Source organism: Diabrotica virgifera, chromosome 8, assembly GCF_917563875.1.
Source record: "Diabrotica virgifera virgifera chromosome 8, PGI_DIABVI_V3a".
NCBI lineage: Eukaryota > Metazoa > Arthropoda > Insecta > Coleoptera > Chrysomelidae > Diabrotica > Diabrotica virgifera.
In genome coordinates, this window is record NC_065450.1 from 151841301 (window position 1) to 151862641 (window position 21341).

General features: G+C 35.4%; 1 protein-coding gene across 1 annotated transcript in view; it reads left to right on the forward strand.

The window, feature by feature from the left end:
- Positions 1 to 14380, forward strand: part of LOC126890050 (macrophage mannose receptor 1-like) — a 77008-nt gene extending 62628 nt beyond the window's left edge. The window contains exons 9-10 of the mRNA XM_050658880.1: positions 5704 to 5812; positions 13999 to 14380. Coding sequence (XP_050514837.1) covers positions 5704 to 5812; positions 13999 to 14330 — 441 coding nt within the window. The 3' untranslated portion in view covers positions 14331 to 14380. The remainder of the gene's footprint in view (positions 1 to 5703; positions 5813 to 13998) is intronic.
- The last annotated feature ends 6961 nt before the right edge of the window (positions 14381 to 21341 follow it).

Sequence of the window (21341 nt, forward strand, 5' to 3'; positions counted from 1 at the left end):
GTCTTCGGAATGACTCCAGTAGTAGACATAACAATAGGTATCGTCTGGGTACTTTGCATTCTCCATTGTCTCCGTATTTGAATTTCCAGATCTCTATACTTGGCGATCTTTTCAGTAAATTTACTACGTAGATTATTGTTGTTAGGTATCGCCACATCAATTAGTGTTGTTTGTCTTGTTAATTTATTAACTAGTACGAGATCTGGTCTATTATGTGCCACTGTTTGGTCTGTGAGCACACTGCGGTCCCAGTATAGCTTGTAGTTGCCATCCTCAAGCATACGCTCAGGGACGTATTGATAATAAGGGAGATGGTCCGTTTGGAGAAGTCCCAGCTTGTTAGCTATCTCTTGATGAAGGATTTTTCCCACTGCGTCATGCCGTTCGTTGTATTCAGTTGCAGCAAATGCCTGGCAGCCCCCTGTAATATGTTGGATGGTTTCTTGGGCTTGACATCCATATCGGCATCTGTCGTTTTGAACCTGAGGGTCTTTGACGATATATTTCAGGTAATTTCTGGTTGGTATAACCTGATCCTGAATGGCCAGTAATGAACCCTCCGTTTCAGGGAACATCTTTCCTGATGTCAACCAATAGTTCGACGCTGTATTGTCGACATAGTCTTGTCTAACCTCATTGGGATGTCGCCCGTGCAGAGGTTTACCCATCCAGGTGCGCAGTTTTTCGTCCTTAGTAAGGTGGTTTATGCGCATTTCTGGTTCCCTCAGTTTGATCGGTGTTGTGTCATCTACTGCGCAAATTGCGCGGTGTAGAGTAGATGTCTCAGCCTGCATCTGAAAATAAGTTCTTAAATTAGCAATCTGTTTATCTAATTGCTCACCTATATCCATAAGTCCTCTTCCTCCTAAATATCGGGGTAATGTCGTTCGTTCTACTGCACTTTTAGGGTGGTGTTTTTGTGCCTTTGTGAGGTGTGTTCGTACTTTTCGCTGAAGATTTTCTATATCCGTTTTTGTCCACTTAACAATACCAAATGAATAGCTAAGCGCGGAACAAGCGTAGGTGTTCAGTGCCTTAAACAAATTTTTACTGTTAAGCTGTGAACGAAGCAGTTGCTTTACCCTTCTTATAAACTTAGTTGTTATCTCAGTTTTCATTTGCTTATGGTCAATTTTCCGCGCCTGCTTTACTCCAAGATATTTGTACATATCGTTATCGCCTATGGCCTCGATGTTCTGGCCATTTTGCATATCGAATCCACCGGGCTGTACCTTTCCTCTGACTATATTCAAAACACGGCACTTGTCTAGACCGAACTGCATACTAATATCATTAGAGAATGTTTCTACAGTTTTTAGCATCTCTTCTAGGTGTTCTCGAGTGGAAGCCATTAATTTCAAATCATCCATATACAACAGATGATTGAGCTTCGCTACTACAGTATTATTGCTTTTAATGCTAAAACCTGAGTCAGTGGAGTTTAATAGTTGGGAAAGGGGGTTCAAAGCTAAACAGAACCACAGTGGACTCAACGAGTCTCCTTGAAACAGGCCCCGGTTGATTGCGATATTTTCGGTTTCGATATTGTTTTCACCAGGTATTTGGAGGTGAATTTTAGTCTTCCAATCTCTCATTATATGCCTTAAAAAGGTCACTATGTTATCATCGACTTTGTATATTTTCAATATATCTATTAGCCATTCATGCGGTACTGAATCAAAGGCCTTTTTATAGTCAATAAAAGCAGTAAAAAGGTTCCTTTTTTTAGTGAATGCCTGGTTAGAAATGACTGAGTCGATGATAAGCTGTTCTTTGCAACCCATGGAACCCTTAGCGCATCCTTTCTGTTGAGGCTCTATGATATTGTTTAGAGCACAGTGTTGGTAGATACGCCGGGTTACACAGGATGTGACCAATTTATACAAAGTTGAAAGACAAGTAATTGGGCAGTACTTGGATGGATCTTGGGTGTTATTTTGATCCTTGGGTATTAAATAAGTAGTTCCCTGAGTTAGAAATGATGGTAATTCCTGCGGATTAGAAATAACATGATTAATTAATGTTGATAAGCACTCATGAATACTCCAAAACTTTTTAAGCCAAAAGTTCTGAACTCCGTCTGGTCCAGGAGATTTCCAGTTATGAAGCTCTTTGATGACATTTGAGACTTCTTCAGTCGTGAATGGTTCGTAGTTAGCAGTGACGTAGTGGTGACAGTTGTGCGTCGTATCTTCTATCCAGCCAGCATTGTTGTTAAGAGCAGCTGGTGTGGAAAGTTGATTTCCCCAAATCTCATGAATTTCTTCTTGGCTTGGGTAAGACTTGTCGACACTTTCTACGGTGGAATTGAGTTTTCGGTAAAACGCCTTCTCAGAGTTCTCAAAAAGTGCATTGTCACATTTTCGGTTGTTACTAACTTTATACCTTCTTAATCGTCCTGAATAGACGGAGAGTTTTTGTTTTAATGTATCCAGACACTGTTGAGCTGTGTTATTTTCTGGATCGTATCTCGAGTGTCTTGCAGTGCTCCGCATTATTTCTTCAGCTCTCTTAATGATTTTTCTACTTGTTACACCTCTTATATATTCTGTGACTTGACCAATATCCCTACGCAGTAATTCAATTTTCCCGAGAAGTCTTTTTTCCCAGGGTGCAATTCTGTTACCAGTCCTTCCGTTATTAGTACCCCGTCGTGTTCTGATCTTAACGCCCATTACATTGGCAATTGCTGTTGCTGCACAGTAGATTAGCATATGCAGATACTCCAATGTGTGGGCTTCTACGACATAATTGGGTAGGTCTTCAGTATTCACAATTTGTAACAGCGCACCTAGTTTCTTACAAGAGTTTATTCGTGGTAGCGGTGGTCTGCTAAGTGGATTTGTTCCATTAAACTCTTGTACGGCACGAGCCATTTCGCTTTCTAGACTATCGCGCAACTCGTTGTTTTCCTGCTGTGTATTGTCAGGTTGAGTTTCTGGTATGGGAATCTCAGGAATCTGCTCATCAAGGATTTCATTAGGGACTTGATCTAAAACTAGCTCTTGGTTATTAATTTCCCGTTCGACTTCGCTTTTGATCGTATTGCGTCTAGTATCTGGGATAAGGTTGTTTCTTATGATTACCCGGTATTGATCTGATACTCTTTGCTCCGATATTTGAATATCTGGGTACTCCCTGCAAAATTCGGCATACAGCTGTTGTCTGTAGCCGATCGTTTCTTGACCGAGGTTGGTCACCTTATAATAGAAGCGCAAAATGCTTTCGTTGATGGACACAGTCCATTTCATGCGCTGCCTTGGTCGTCCCGCTTGAGTGAGCGCCGGCTGATGTTCCAGCGCAGCACCTTCAGCGAGTGGAGCTCTTGCTGTTGTTTGGCTCGCTTGTGGTTGTTGTTCTTGTTGTTGGGCTGTAGCTGTTTGTGTGACAGGGGCCCGCCTCCTCAACACCCTGCCACCGACGTCCCGCATGCTGTCACGTCCAGCGCCGGCTCCAGACGTGCCCTGGCGATCCCCAGGCAGCGATCCTAAACATAAACCATAATTCTCCATATCAATGGGTGTGCATTTTATACCTACTGCCAGGTGTCAGTTTTTGTTCCACGGCAAGTATCCCTGCTACTCTCTGGGTACTGGCGCTACGAATACCCAGAAAGTATCCCCCATTCGCAGGGGGCCGCGCCTGATAGAAGAACTGACAAAAAACTCCCACAGGTTATTATTATTATTATTATTATTATTATTCTGTCGCAAGTGGAACGCGTCGTTATGAATTGTCTTTCGTTTTTCTACATACATATACAAAGATTGTAAAATGTACGGGTGGTCCCATTTAAAAATACGCATATTAACCATATATAGGTTGTTAGTAAATAAGTATGACAAACTTTAAGGGGTAATTCTACATGAAAAAATAATGACAGTTTGCTCTATAAACGTATGTCCGCAAATGCTTCCTTTCCGAGATACGGAGTGTTGAAATTTTTATTTCAAACTGCCAATTTATTTATTGCTCTAGGATCGGTTGAGCTATGAAAATTAAATTTGGTGTGTTTTGAGAGGTATTTGTGCATTTTTTGACATACAATTAAGAATTTTGTATTTATCACTGGCGCGCCTACGGGTAATGGTATGAATTTTTTTAAAGAAAAAAAAGTACGCCACTGACATATTTCGAATTAAAAATTATTTTTAAATTTCACGTCTAATTTACCATAAAAATCCTTTCTCGCCTTTTTTCATATGGTGCACCATATTTATGCAGAAAAATAAAACATCTTGACGCGTATTTTTCATGTTTTTATTACATTTATCAAGAACTATCCAATATGATAATACTAAACTACAACAATAACAGAAAATATTAATAATAAGATTTTAACTAGATGCAGAGCTATAACAAACGTTAAAAATGACCTCCTTTAGAGGTGACAGGGGAATTTTATATTCATCATTGGCGCGAGTACGGGTAATGGCAACAATATTGAATTTTTTTAAGAACAAAATAGTACGCTACTGATATATGTCAAATTAAAAATCAGTTTTGAATTGCTCGTTGAATTTACGACAAAAACTCTTTCTTGCCTTTTTTTATGTGCGGCGTCGTTTTTATGCAAAAAAATAAAACATCTTAACGTTTACAAAGTATTTGAACTAAGTTTCTATAATATGGAAACTACCTCGAATACTTTGTACCTAAGTGTTAAGATGTTTTATTTTTTTTGTATAAAAACGGCGCCATATGAAAAAAAAGGCAAGAAAGATTTTTTGTCGGAAACTGAACGAGTAATTCAAAAATGATTTTTAGTTTGACATATCTCAGTGGCGTGCTATTTTTTTTTCTTAAAAGAAATTCAGACTATTACCCGTACGCGCGCCAATGATGAATATAAAATTCTTCTGTTACCTATAATGGAGATCATTTTAAACATTTCTTGCAGCTTTGGATCTAGTTAAAATCGTATTAGTAATATTTTCTGTTATTGTTCTAGTTTAGTATTATTATTATATTGGATAGTTCTTGTCTCTTGTTAAAGTATTAAGAAAATGAAAAATACGCGTCAACATGATTTATTTTTCTGCATAAAAACGGTGCACCATATGAAAAAAATGCAAGAAATAGTTTTTATCAAAAATTAAACGTGGAATTTAAAAATAATTTTTAATTTGAAATATCTCAGTGGCGTACTATTTTTATATTTTAAAAAAATTCAGACTATTACCCGTATGCGCGCCAATGATGAATACAAAATTCTTTATTGTATGTCAAAAAATGCGCAATAACCACCTCCTAAAACTCTCCAAATTTCAGTTTCATAGCTCAACTGGTCTTAGAGCAATAAATAAATTGGAAGTTTGAAATAAAAATTTCAACACCCTGTATCTCGGAAACGAAGCATTTGCGGACATATGTTTATAGAGAAAAGCATCATTATTTTTTCATGTAGAATTAGCCCTTAAAGTATCTCATACTTATTTACTAACACCCTGTATATCACAAAATGTACATTTTTTGACAACGTCGAAAATATAAACATAGGCGTCACAGATATCTTTGTTTCCATACTTTAGAAGCACACTGTAGAACCAAAAACTCTTTATATGAAGAATAGACTCAAAAATTTACGCAAACAGCTATTGCTCTAATTTATTAATTTAGATAATTTTAATCCATCTCTTAAAAAACTGTTTACATTGTCATTTAAAAAAATATAATATAAAAAATGCATAAAATTTGTTATAGGTTCATTATAAGCAGGCTGTTGCTGCATGTGAGGCAGCTGGAATGTCATTAGTTAGTATCCAGTCAAAAGAAAAAAGCGACAGTGTTACTTCTAAACTTCAAAAAATCTGTAAGTAATTTTATTTGTATAAAGTTTCATCATCATCAACCCGTGCGCATGCACTGCTGGACATAGGTCTCCCTCAGCTCTTTTCATCTGTCTCTGTTCTGTGCGGCTTGCATCCAGTTGCCGATAACATGCTTCAGATCGTCGATCCATCTGGTTAGTGGGCGTCCTCTGCTCCGTAGTGCTTCTTCTCGTGCCCTCCTCTCGACAATACGTTTTGTCCATCGGTTGTCTGACAATCTGGCGACGTGTCCTACCCAATTCCACTTTTGCGACGCGATTTTTTCGATAGCGTCATAGCGATTGCATAGAATTGGTCAATTTACCCATTTCAGGACTAATTTTAAACGTATGTTTTTCACCCCCGAGGGTCACCCCGTTCGCCCCCAAGTAAAAGTAACCAACTACACATGTCTAACTTTAAAGATGAAGTGGAACCTAAATCCAAATTGTCAAGCAAATCCGTCGTGGCGCTGATAATTACACTCCAAAACTGCTATTTACTGGGATACTAGTGTATTCATGCACCGTTTATGGCAACTTACATTTTTCATCTATGCCTAAAATAATATAAAACATATAAAACACCCTTTTACATAATATTAGACGACAAGATGGGGCCCCTGACATATTGTCCCCCCTCACCCCCGCAAGCTTTATGCTGAGTGGGCATCTGTTACGCCCCTGGGGACAGCGTACGGAGACTACTACGACAACTATCTAATGCACCAAATACTTTAGAAGATCAACTGTTTTTGCGATTAGATGAAATTTAGGATCAAATTGATCATGATGGAATAAGAACTGTAATTGTTGTATGAGATCGTTGCCAAGCAGTAATAAATGCCAGAGGATGCAATACTCGCTATATTCTAGTATCTTGGACTCTAAAAATTTTCAGTTCCGTCATTTATTTATGATGATAGATAGTTTTATTGCAATACATTTTTTGTAAAAAAAGAAAAGTTTTGTGTTTCATATGTTCTAAATGCAACTTTAAAGAACAAAAGAACAAACAAATTTCTTTTCATTGCGACTGAAATTATTATTTTAAAATTATGCGGTAATTTTGGCGCGCAGTGTAAATACCAAATTACTGTAAAATCGCTCGCTAAAAATGATATTTTTAGATTCTAACTAAAACATTGTAGGTTTTCAGGAAAACGACTATTCATCATCAGCTCATAGTCGTCCACTGCTGAACATAGGCCTCCTCGAAAAACTTCCATTCAGATATATCTTGCGCTGCTGCAATCCAGTTGGTACAAGTTCTCTTTATGTCATGGTCGGGTAATTCTCCTTATCTTGTGGGTGGTCTTCCCGGGTTTCGTCTATCCGCTCCCGGTCTCCACTCCAAGATTTTTTTGGTCCACCTATTTTCATTCATTCTAGTGACGTTTCCTGTTCACTTCCATTTAATTTTGGCTATGTGTTTTGTAATGTGTTCTACACCACTTCTTCTACGATTTGTTTCTTACCCTATCTCTCAACATAATGCCCAACACTGATCTTTCCGTTCTACGTTGCGTCAGTTGTAGTTTTCGTGTAGATGTCATTACTGTCTCTGCGCTATATGTAAGAACAGGCAGGACACATTGATTAAACAGTCTTCTTTTTAAGCTGATAAGTATGTCTCCTTTAAAAATATACCTAACGCAGTCTTCCATCTGCTGCCCATCCCAGAGTTATTCTTCTTGGCAACTCAGAAGTTTGATTGTCTCTGCTAATTTTTATCATATGTCCAAGGTATATGTAGATGTCAACAACTTCAATTTCGACGTCTTCTACTTTAAAGGATGACACGGAACTAAATTCATTAATTCGTTCCGAAAATGGTCCGAGAGCTGTGAGACATTTTTGAGTAGGCCTAACCCAGTGGTTTCCAACCTGTGGGGCGCGCCCCCCTAGGGGGGCGCGAGACTGTTACAAGGGGGGCTTGTAGCTGTTACAATTGTTTGTTACCATTAGGAAATTGTTTTATTTTTACATGATATTGTAGGTATATTATTTTGTAGCTCATTAAATAAATTAGAGTATCAGTTGAGTTTATCAAATTAGATTGTTAGAAAAATTAAGGGGGCGCAATAATTTTTGGGTATTTAAGGGGGGCGCAACAATTTTTGGGTTTTTAAGGGGGGCGCAACAATTTTTGGGTTTTTAAGGGGGGCGCCAGTACAAAAAGGTTGGAAACCACTGGCCTAACCTGAAATTTTTTCAGGTGATTCTTCCATGATAGCCTAATAGAAAAATGCCGGTCTGGCTGAAGGGTAGCGGTTATTTTCCCCAAAAATCCCCCCAAATTAAAAAAAGGGTGAACATTGTTTTTACAAAAAATATCATTGGCGTGACTTTAAACTAAATTTAAATATTCAAATATGTATATAAAGAAAATAAACAGGCCAGGCGATTTTAACTCTGCAAGATACTTGCATGGGCGCCCCAGAATTATTTATCATCTGCATCTGAACTTCAGAAGATTTCATCTGAATCTGTACATAATATTAACGAGTATAAAATATACAACTATACATGCATAGCTATGTACATTCCTTCCGGACAGGGAGGTGCAATTATTATTTTGACAGAGTATTTTTTAGTATTAAAAATAAACATTCTTAAAAATTCAGGTTTTTTTTGGTAAAATTTCCCAACTGTCAGGTGATTAAACAAATTACGCGTGCATGTGAATGAAAAGGGCTATAGGTAATTCTTCAACACCTAACGGAAATGGATGGATACTAACAAATTTTGTCAAGGATTTAAAAAATATTAAATTTAAGCAGAGTTTTGTAAAAAATTTTATTGAACATTGGTCTACAGATGAGATGGTGCCTTTTATTGGTAATTTATTAATAAATTTAAATTATGATTTATGTTATTCGTATGTTGTAAATAATGATGGTATAGAAATATCGATCGACGATAACATGACCTGCGAAAATCACGAAGAAGCCGACACGAAGATAGTTCATCACGTATGTAAGCTTAATACATTAGCAAAGACCAATGTTCTTATTAAAACTTCTGATAGAGATGTTTTAATAATTATGCTTGAAAACATGGATCATCTCCAAAGTGACGATCTGGAGATTTTCATGGAGTATGATAAGAAATTCTAAAATGCACATAAATGAATTAGAGCCATCTTTATGTACGAGTTTGCCTGCTTTCCACGCATTAACCGGATGTGATTATAGTTCGTCTTTTTCCAAAAGGGCAAGATAAGACCGTTTAAAATATTAAAAAAAAATTAATTTATCAGAAAGCATTAACGGATCTTGGAGTTGCCCACATTACCGGTATGCGCGATGAAATTTTCGAAACTTTAGAAGAATTTGTGTGCGAAATTTATGGTACAAAAAATTTATCATATATCAACACAGCACGATTTCAAACATTCTGCCGAAATTAAAAGTCTAATAAGAAAAATGAGCCTTTTAAGAAAATATTGAAAAAGTGTGATTCAATTACTTTGCCTCTGTGCAAAGCCTAATTGAGACAACCTCTGCTAAGAACTCAGTATATCACGAGAATTTGGCGAATCGCATATTTGCAAGTCCCCAGTTCTTTAACACCTAACGGAAATGGATGGATACTAAATATGGATAAATTATATTTTAATTAGTTTGAGGGAGATTGTTTGTCTCAATCAGTTTATGATGCTATAGTTCATCAGCGAACCAAAGAGAATTTCAGCTATATTGCTGAAGGTAAGCTTACATACATGTTCTTTTTATAACTGAAATCTTTTTTTTTTTTTTAGTTAACTCAATTTTCTGCTTCTTCGTGTGCCTCATCCTTTCATGACAATGGCGATCATCACGGCCCATGTTATTCTGTCTGCAGCGATTCTGAAGAGTTCTATTGTTGTTTTTAACACTCCATTACTTTAAATTTTTCAACCAGGATATGCATCGTCTTCCCGGTTCTCTTTTTTCTTGCACTTTTCCTTATATAACCAATCACATCAGGTTTTTTATTCCTTAGTATATGACCAAAGTATACCAAAGTATACCAATTTGTCTTTTTCTATCATATTTACAAAATCTATTGTATAGTACATATTATTTTTCTTTAATTAATAAAATGTTCTCGCTCAGCTACAATATAGGACGCAAACAGCTATCGGTATACGTTCTTTCTCACACTGCTGCTTACCTATAGCGCTTTTCATTTACATGCACGCGTAATTTGTTTAATCACCTGGCAGTTGGAAAATTTCACCAAAAAAAACCTGTCTTTTTTAGAATATTTATTTTTAATCCGGAAGGAATGTACATATCTATGCATGTATAGTTGTGTATTTTATACTCTTTAATAGTATGTACAGATTCACATGAAATCTTCTGAAGTTCAGATGCACCCCCCGTAAATAATCCTGGGGCGCCCATGCAAGTATCTTGCAGAGTTAAAATCGCCCTCAAATCGCCTGGCCTGTTTATTTTCTATATATTTGGATATTTAAATTTAGTTTAAAGTCACGCCAATGATATTTTTTGTAATAACAAGTTCACCCCTTTTTTTAACTTTGGGGGGCAGCGCCGGATTAACCATTAGTCAAAGTAGGCAGTTGTCTAGGGGCCTCGGCACCAAAAGGGCCTCGTAGGTCCCAAAATGAAAAAATAATAATTAGATATAAATAAAAATTAGTGTGTCTACTTGAGTTGGAAACATATGGGAAACTTTTTTATTATTAATTTTACGAAAAAAAGTTATTCTTTATAAAAAGTTCTGCATGCCCCAAAACCTAAGATTCAATTATCAGATATCAAATTTTCTCAATATTATACGAGGTATGTCAAAAAATATGAATTTCGGCTAAGGGTAAAGTACCTTTATTTCTCTCAATATCGAAAATTCTTATGATAAAAAGTTGTTTGGAATTAAAAACTAAGATGAAATATGCAATTACATGCTTCTTATTGAAAAAAAATATTTTTCTCAAATTTATGGATACCCAACATCGTTTTTAATTATTACAAATATCATAACTCGTTTATTATTCATTTTACGAAAAAAAGTTATTCTTCATAAAAAACTTTGCATGGTCTAGAATCTAAGACACAACCATGATATATCAACTTTTATTAATTTTATACGAGGTGTGTCAAAAAATATGAAATTCGCTCAATATTATAGCACCTTTATATTTCACAGTATTTCAATTAGAAGGATGTAATTGCATATTGACACATAGTTTTTAATTCTAAACAACTTTTTTAATAACCGTTTTCAATATTGTGAAAAATAAAGGTACTTTACTCTTGAGTGAAATTCATATTTTTTGACATAACTCGTATAAAATTAATAAAATGTCATATCTGTTCATTGAATCTTCGGTCTTAGGACATACAGAGATTTTTATAAAGAATACCTTTTTTTTTCGTAAAAGTAATAATAAAAGAGTTATCGTATGTGTAATGAATAAAAACGAAGTTAGTATCAATAAATTTGAGAAAAATTTGGAAAATATTTTTTTTCCAATTAGAAGCATGTAATTACATATTTGAGCTTGGTTTTTATTTCCAAACAACTTTTCATAATAAGAATTTTCGATATTGAGAGAAATAAAGGTACTTTACCCTTAGCCGAAATTCATATTTTTTGACATACCTCGTATAATATTGAGAAAATTTGATATCTGATAATTGAATCTTAGGTTTTGGGGCATGCAGTACTTTTTATAAAGAATACCTTTTTTTCGTAAAATTATTAATAAAAAAGTTTCCCATATGTTTCCAACTCAAGTAGACACGCTGTATTATGTTGAAAAATTTAAATATCACGCAATACCATAAAAGTCATGGTGGACGTATAAAACTACATTACAATTAATAGGTACTTCTTTCTGTTCACGTAGAAAGCCTATGTTGTGAAAATAAGTCGCTAATGAATACCGTTTGGTAGAGGAACAATACTGCCTGGTTTCTTAGAAAAGTAGTAAAAGCAAGAGCAACAAATGAGTCAGCGCCCCTTCGCTACCTTTTACTTCATTACCAATACCTTTCGCTACATATCAGGCAAATACAATGGTTTCCAGGTACATTTATCTAAGATTAACAAACTTGCAATTTACATTAAATGCCGCATTAAATGAAATTTTCATGTGCCGCACACTCGTTTTAGTTGGAGTGAGCGCTGCTAAAAGTTGTGTTGGAAACGTTGGAGCAATGTCGTATTTTGGATTTGTTCAGTCCGTGTACAACTTTTGTTTTCAGCCTCTACCCACCGTTGGGAAGCTACGAACAAATGCTTAAATTAAACTCAAGTGAGCGATCGCATTCGCCACGATCTAAGCCTTGTCCTTAAAAGAACCAGTAGCACTAGATGTACTACAAGGGCTGATTCAACAAGAGCTTAGTCTAAAGGTTACAACGCCTTCAATTCTGTTCTTCATACTCTTGCTGAACACCCTAATCAGGAAGCTGAAACAGTTCATAAGGCTAGGTGTTTGTTGAAAAAAATGTCAAAACAGAATCATTCATAATGAATGAGTTTTGGGCTACAATTTTAGAAATTCAATGCTGTCAGTGTATCATTACAAAGAGAAGAGATTGAACTTGAAACTACAGTTCAACTTCTAAATTCACTTTTGGAGTTCTTAAAATCCCAAAGAGATCATTTTGCTTACTACGAGCAGAAGGCCTGCGATTTACAATAATCTGAATATTCTAACGAGAGTGAACAAACGCGAGCAAGAAAACTACATTTTGATGATGCTAATTCCATTGACGTTTTTCTACAGGGTGGAGAAAAGTTAATGGTTGAAACGAATCTACCAATTTTGGATAAGCTAATTATTGAGCTGAGTCGTCAGTTGACAACGTACGAGTCGGTGAACTCAGTATTTGGTGTTTTGTGTGTTTTTTCAAAACTGAGTGATACTCAAATAAAGGTGTGTACTACATGAAAACTATACTGATGATATTGAACCTGAAATTTAAGATGAACGCAGTTCAAATATTTTATTGTCCATCTTTAGGACTTGTAGCGAAAACAATTTATTTCTGCTTCATAGTATTTTTGGATTATTTATGTGAACAAATTCGAATTGAAATTTCTAAATTTGTCAGTAGCTTTTAAAATTAATCTTACGCAAATGATTACAAATGCAACAGGCGAACGGTCATTTTCAAAAATTAAAATTATTAAAAACTGTCGCCGTTCAACAATGGCACAAAACAAACTAGCATTTTTTTCAATTATGGCTATTGAGAATGATAGGCTCGAAAATTTGGAATTTGAAGATATTTTAAGTAGTTTTATTTCTATGAAACTCAGAAAAATTGCTTTATAATTATAAGGCTTTGAAAACTCTTAATACATAAGTATTTATTATTACATTATGTAATAAGTAATAGTATATTATTCAACGAGTATGTAATGATGGGTATTACTCACGATGATGAAGTTTACGAAACGAGCAGAAGGCGAGTGTCGTTATTCATCAGAGTGAGTAATAGCCATTACATGTGAGTAGAATACTGTACTTTTTCTACGACCTTCTGTTTTTTTTTTCATTGGTAGAAAAATTATTGTACTTTAAAATAAATCGTTCATCTATTGATAACTATAACAAAAAACTAGAATAATGTTTTATTGCGTTAAAATTTAAAATATCTTGGAATAATTTTTGTTTAAATTTAAACAAAATTATATAAACAAACAATTTCTTGATTATTTCTTTGTTTTATTTTTTCAAGCAACACGTTTTACAAAATGAAACAAAAATTTAAGTTTAATTCTACAAAATTTTCACTGATATATCAAGGGAATACCCCTCGGAGATGGAGGGGTTATCCAAGGTTTTGGAGGGAAAAGACAAAAGTTTCTTAAGAGGCCTCCTAGATAGGGTTGTCTAGGGGCCTCAAGATTCTTAAGCCGGGACTGTTGGGGGGGATTTTTGGGGAAAATAACCGCTACCCTCCAGCCAGACCGGCATTTTTGTATTAGGCTGTCATGGAAGAGTCACCTGAAAAAATTTCAGGTTGCCTAAAATACCTACTCAAAAATGTCTCACAGCTCTTATGCTAAAACAACTGTTTGGGCTTAAATGTCTTATTTTTACGTTCTGCAGAAGCTTAAATCGGATATGCGCAAATTTTTGTCTCGAGTGATTTGACATGGAATGTACCGTATATTAAATTGTGACTGAAATATTTAAAATATGATTTTTTATTATATTTTAGCTCAAACTGGTGCCTTCTGGACATCCGGTCACAAAATTGATAACAAATGGTTCTGGCTGAAAGGAGAACCAATAACATTTACTAATTGGAACGATGGAGAACCAAACAATAAAAGAGGAAATGAAAATTGCCTCACAGTCTTTAAATCCGGTACTGGTTCTTTATGGAACGATGATCCTTGCGATTTCAAATTTATTCCGGTGTGTGAAATAGCCGTTACTGTTCAGAATGAAGAATCACGTGAAAAAATCATTGCTTCTCAGAATGAATGTTGCAAGGCTCCAGTTGTGAATGTTTTTGTTGATAGAGACCAAGATAATTATGTAGAGTAAGAAATCTCTTCTGATCTGTAAATTTTGTGAAATATACTGATACGATTTTACTGCTTTATTATTTTTAACACTTTATTTGTTAACTTTATTTTAAATGAAAACACCTAATTTATATTAAGGATATTTATCATTTACAATAATTTCTAAAACATAATAAAAACAAATGTTAATATACAGTGGGTGACCAAATTATTATGATCACTTCAAAAAACTTTTTTATTTTGGTGTTTAATAAAGAATAAAACTGCATACATATAAGCGTCTAATGATCTAAACATAATATAAAAATTGATCATAAACACGTTTTTTTACAAAATTTTAAAATATTTTTTTCTTTGACCTTAAATAACAATTTTTTTTAATATTTTGTGTCACTTTAAGCTTCGATGACAGCTTTGATCCTCCTTGGCATGCTTTAAATATTTCTCAGGCAGTCTTCTTTTATTTTATCGTCTCTGTGCCAGGTGGCAATGAGTCTCTCAATTAACTGATGCTTATTTGTAACAGTTTCCTGGGCAATCCCCCACTTTATGAGCTTCCATAGATTTTCAATCGGGTTGAGGTCTGGGGAATTACCTGGCCACTTCAGTACTTTAATTTTCTTTTTTACAGGTACGCATGGGCGTAACCAGGGGGTTTTGGGGGTTATAACCCCCCCCCATTGGGATGTACTTTGAGCTCTATACGCTTAACACCATAGCCCTCAGAGACCTTCCATTAGTTGTAACCCCTCTTTCAGGTAGTTGTAACCCCCCTTAGGATCATTCTGGTTACGCCTATGCAGGTACTATGTTACTGTTTTTGCCTTTTGGCAGGTACTGAATCGTGCATAAAGGTAAAATCTTCCGATTCGCCAAACCAGTCTTTGATTTGTGGCATGAGCTTTCTTTCCAGAACTTCATTATATTGATGTTGATTCATCATTCCATTCACAATGTACAGCCTCCCTGTGCCCTTTCTGCTGATCACAGACCATACTATGATCTTGAGAGGATGCTTTACTCGCTCCACTATGCAATCCTTGTGATATTTTTCATCCACCCGCCTTCGGACGAAGGCCGACTTATCCATGAGTATCTCCAATATAGACTGATCGGAGAAACAAACCTGTGAATAAAAAAAAACTAAAAGATGTTTTTTTTTAGAATAAAAACAGTGGTTATAGGGATTTAAACTTTAGTAGTGACGTAATTTACCTTATTCCAATACTCAATTGTCCAATTTTGGTGTTCTTTGACTCATTCCAGTCTCTTTTTTAAACGCTTTTATTTAGTTCAATAGTTTGCATCAAATCTTTGGCCGTTAATTTGACTGCCTTTTCTCCAATGCAAATGAATGAAAATTTGCAGACATAGGCATTCGCGGGAACAATACACGAATAGTCAATAAAAAAAATTTTTATGTTTATTAATTGTTTAAATAAAAAAACGATTTTAATGGAAAATGCTTAAATTCTCTTGTTTTTACAATGTAAAAACTTGAAACTTTTACGGATTGTAGCTAATGATATGAACTATACATAATTTCTCTTTTTACGTTAGTTGGTTACGTTATGCTTAATAAATAAACAATAAAGTTTCAAATTTTTTGCCGATTCCGACTACTTTTCATGTTAGTAGGTACATCATATTGTTTTATACATATTTTAATAAACATGACGATATATTTGAATGTTTGAAAAGTGTAAGACTAAAAAGTAAAAAATAAAAAAACATGAAAAAAATTTTTTTAAGAAACGCTTTTGTTTAGTTACGAGTGACTAAAATTAAAAATATAAAAAAAAATCAACTAAGAAGCAAAAAAAAAATTGAAAAAATCTAACACATTCGTTAAAGAAAAGCGTGGGGCGAAAACCGTTTATTCGATGAAGACGCGCCACGTTTTTCTTTGACGAATGGGTTAGGTTTTTTCAATTGTTTTTTTTTTGCTTTTTAGTTGATTTTTTTTATCATATTTTTAATTTTAGTCATTCGTAACTAAACAAAAGCGTTTCTGAAAAAATTTTTTTTCGTATTTTTTTATTTATCATTGCGATGGTCAACTTTGTTTTCTTGGAAGGGCGACATGATTTGAAACCTTGCTCAGCAAGCCTTCTGCGGGCTGTCATGTCAGAAACTGGCATCCCAGCTTCACAAATAAGTCCCGTGAGGATTCTTCTTGGCTTCTTTCTATAGTTTAGGAAGATATCCCTCATTTTTATCTCGTCTCTGGGTGTAGTGACACGCTTTCGACCACATTTTTGGGCACGGTGGTGAGTCAGGGGTTTGTTGGTATCAATTTTTTTCTTGATATTGCTCACTGTTGCTTGCACTACTTGGCGCTGTTGAGCTATCTGACATTGGGAAAGCTTTGTATTCGATAAAAGTGTCTTTATCTCCACTATTTTAGATACAGGGACGTCTTTAACCTTACCAATTATGATTTTCTTATCAACAATCGAAATGTTTTGAAAATGTCTTTATAATTAAAACTGATAGTTTTTACTCAAAATCACCACTAATACATCAATAAAACGTACTACAAAGATAAAACGATACTAACTTTCAAAAACAGTACAAAAACATACAAATTCAGTTGTAAACTCCAAGCGCAAATTCACCACAATGTGTTTGTTGTCACTTAATTTGACACAAATGACAGTTCTAGAGCTGTAAACGTCAAAAAAGTAAAGTTATTAGTGACAAAATATATTGGCATACCTTAAAAAAAAGGAAGCATGGACTAACTATATAAAAGAGCTCTTCCTGGATACGAGGCCACCACTTAACACCACAAAGTATACGAATACTGGTCCTAGTATTTTAAAAGCGGAAGTAGAAAAAGCCATCAAACAGAGCAAAAATGGGAAATCTCCAGGCCCTGACCAAATACCATCAGACTGGCTCAAACTTCTGGATAACGATAATGTCTCACAATTAACAAACATTTATAACTATATATACGAGACTGGAATGATGCCACAGATATGGTTGGAGTCTACATTTATTCCACTCCCAAAAAAACCTAATACATCATCATGTAAAGACTATAGAGACTAATTAGTCTCATGAGCCACTCTCTCAAGCTACTTCTTAAGATAATTCTTAATAGAATCAAGCAGAAATGTGAAGAGACAATGGGAAACAAACAATTCGGTTTCAGAGAAGGATTGGGAACAAGGGAAGCTTTGTTCTCAATGTTAACATTACTTCAACGATCATGGGAAGTACAGAAACCAATTTACGTCTGCTTTATAGATTTTGAGAAGGCGTTTGATAGAGTTCAACATGATAGGTTGTTTGAATATCAAGAAATGATTGGAATAGATGATAAAGATCTGAGACTTTTACAACATCTATATTGGAATCAAGAAGCTTCTATTCTGGTAGACGGAAAAGAAACAGACAAAATTTGCATTCAAAGAGGTGTCAGACAGGGTTGTGTGTTATCCCCAACTTTGTTTAACGTATACTCAGAAATAATTTTTAATGAAGCCTTGGAAACTGGAAGCCTGGGGAGAAACTATTAACAATATCAGATATGCAGACGACACCGCGATCATGGCTGAAAATATCGAAGATCTTCAATTCCTTATTGATCGAGTCACTAGAGAATGCTCCAATAACGGACTTAACATAAATGCAACAAAGACAAAGTTACTTGTGGTTAGTAAACAAGACGTCGGCCCTATGCAACTAATTGTCAGTGATGAATCAATAACAAAAGTTAACCATTTTAAATACCTAGGATTTTGGATAAACGAGACACTAAATCCGGATGAAGAAATTAAAACTCGTATAGAAATTGCAAGAGGAGCATTTATGAAACTTAGATATATTCTGAGCAACTCTCAGCTGAATTTGCAACTAAGAATCAAGTTCCTAAAATGTTATGTGTATCCTGTATTACTATATGGATGTGAAACCTGGATCATGAAGGTTAACATGATGAACAAATTAGAAGCCTTTGAGATGTGGTCGTATCGTAGAATGCTCAGAATATCTTGGGTTCAACGCATTTCAAACAGAGAAGTCTTAAACAGAGTAGGTCAAGGCGAAGGTGACTTAATGAAGATGATAAAAAAGAGAAAACTTGAATATCTGGGGCATATAATGAGAGGTAGCAGATACAGGATGCTGCAGTTAATACTCAATGGAAAGATCGACGGAAAAAGAGGAATTGGTCGAAAGAAATATTCATGGCTCCGAAACCTTCGGCAATGGACTGGCTTATCAGCAGATCAATTGTTACATGCCGCACAAGATCGAGAACGATATCGGCAAATTGTTATGGAAGCTACCCACGCCTAAAAATTTGGGCACGGTACTTAAAGAAGAAGAAGATACCTTAATCGTATAGCAGCATATGATTTTATTATAAAATTTTTGAACAAATTTGAAAAACTTAAAATTTTGTGACTGATCATAATAATTTGATCACCCACTGTAATTTATACCAAGCTATGTGACGGGTAGTTCTTTCGAGACGACAGACTCAGTAAAACACAGGTTAAAATAAAATACAGTCGGAAAAATGAAAGAATACCCATGAATGAACATATAAAACACGCTGTATTTTCCTGTCACCGTGTCACAATAGTACATTGTTTACCGGGTAGGAAAAGCTTAACATTCCTGGACGACTGTGAAGATTGCTAAGTCGAGGCGCAAGCCGAGACTTAGCAACACAGAGTCCAGGAATGTGGCTTTTCCTACGAGGTAAACATACTATTTTTCCGCAAATCGTTTAAAATTCGACAGATATTGATTGATTTAAAAAAAACGCGATAATTTTATTCCCAAATAAATGGTGCTTTGAAATTCCTAATAAAATTACTTGGGTTACTATGGAAACGTATTGAGGTTGAATTGTCAAACTTGACGCTTATAAATTTAATTGCTGGTGTTCTCGAAAGTAAAATGATAAGTGATGATGAAATTTCCATTCCTGGGACTCCTCCAGAGCTGGTTGAGGCAGTGAATACTGCTTCATTAGAATTATTGCCAAAGAAATCAAGAGAAAAGTACGAAAATGCATACAGACGTTTTATGGATTATCGCATGAGTAAAAATACGAGTTCTTTCTCAGAAAATGTTGTAATGGCATACTTCCTAGACCTTTGTTTAAAGATGAAATCTTCAACATTATGGGCCAATTATTCAATGCTGAAGTCAACCCTTGCACTTAAACACAATGTAGATATATCTACATACTCAAAACTTCGTTCTTTATTGAAACGGCAAGCTCAAGGTTATAGGGCAAAGAAATCTAAGATTTTAACGAAGGAAGAAATTGAAAAATTTATCCAGGAAGCTCCAGATAAAGAAAATTTAATGATTAAGGTAATTTACAAGGTTTTAATAGCAATGTGTTTTCTATCATTTATGTAGAACACTAACAACTGTACGGAAATATCATTTCCTTACAGTAAGGAAATGACATTTCCTTACAGTAAGGAAGTCCTGACTTTTTCTTCAAGAAATTTTGACAGGAATGTCAAAATTTCCTGGCGATTTGCGGAAAAGAAAATTGTCCAATGCAAGTACATGTAATAATAATTATTACATGTACTTGCGCTGGCCAATTTTTTGTGTGACACGGTGACAGAAAAATACAGCGTGTTTTATATGTTGGTTCATGAGTATTCTTTCATTTTTTCTACTGTAAATATATTCTGTAAATGTATATACTGTAAATGTTTAGGGAGGAGCTTCAAGTAAAAACAAGAGAACGTGAAGTAAATAGCTAGGAAGACTTGGCAAATATTCTGACAGAAATAGCTGAAGACAAACTGGGTAAAAAAGAGAAAGATAGAAAGGAATGGATATCAGATGAAACTTGGAATCTTATCGAGGAAAGAAAACAACGAAAAAAAGATATCTTGCAAGCAAGAACTGTAAAAGAAAGAACGAATCGACAACAAGAATATAAAACACTAAATAAAGGAGTTAAAAGAAATGCAAGAAGAGACAAAAGAAGGTGGGCTGAAGAACTGGCGAAACAAGCAGAAACAGTTGCACAACACAACAGGACTAGAGAGCTGTACCAAATTACTAGACGATTAACAAAAAATGGGCCTAACTGTTCGAACATTGTAAGATCCAAGACAGGCGAATTACTTACTACAACGGATGACCAAGTAGAGAGATGGAAAGAGCACTTTCAGGAGATTCTAGGCACGCCCGGGGATAACGCAGATGAAATTGTTGAACACCCTCAGAATATAGACTTACATATATCTTGCGAGTCCCCTTCCAAAACGGAGATAATAAGAGCTATCAAATCTCTGAGAAATAACAGGTCCCCGGGAATCGATAACATTGCTGCCGAACTACTTAGAACTGACCCGCATCTAACCGCTGAACTTTTGCTCCCCATAGTCCGAGAGGTGTGGGAAACAAACCGCATTCCAGCGGGCTGGAAAAAAGGTAACATTATTAAGCTTCCAAAAAAGGGCAACCTCACACTGTGCAAAAATTGGAGAGGAATAACCTTGCTTACCGTCATAAATAAAATTTTTACGACCATCGTACATAAAAGATTAACAAACAAGGTTGAATTTCGAGCAAATCAAGCAGGTTTTAGACCAGAATCTTCCTGCATAGATCACATTAATACTGTGAGGGTAATAATGGAACAATCGGTTGAATGGAACACACCTCTATACATGGTTTTTGTTGATTTCGAACGTGCCTTTGACAGCCTATCTCATGCTGCTATATAGAAAATTTTAGAGCTAAGAAACATTCCACATAAAATAATTTCGATTATAAAGTCACTGTACACTGAGGCGACGTGCAGCGTGACACACAATGGGATCAACAGTGACGAATTTGACGTACTTACTGGAGTCAGACAGGGATGTGTGCTTTCTCCGTTTCTGTTTAACATAGCTCTAGACTATGTTCTCTCCAAACTAGACTTCGACACAAAAGGGATACGATGGACGTTAACCACACGCCTAAGTGATCTGGAATACGCCGACGATATCTGCCTGTTAGGACAAAGGTTCCAGGATGTGGCCGACCAATT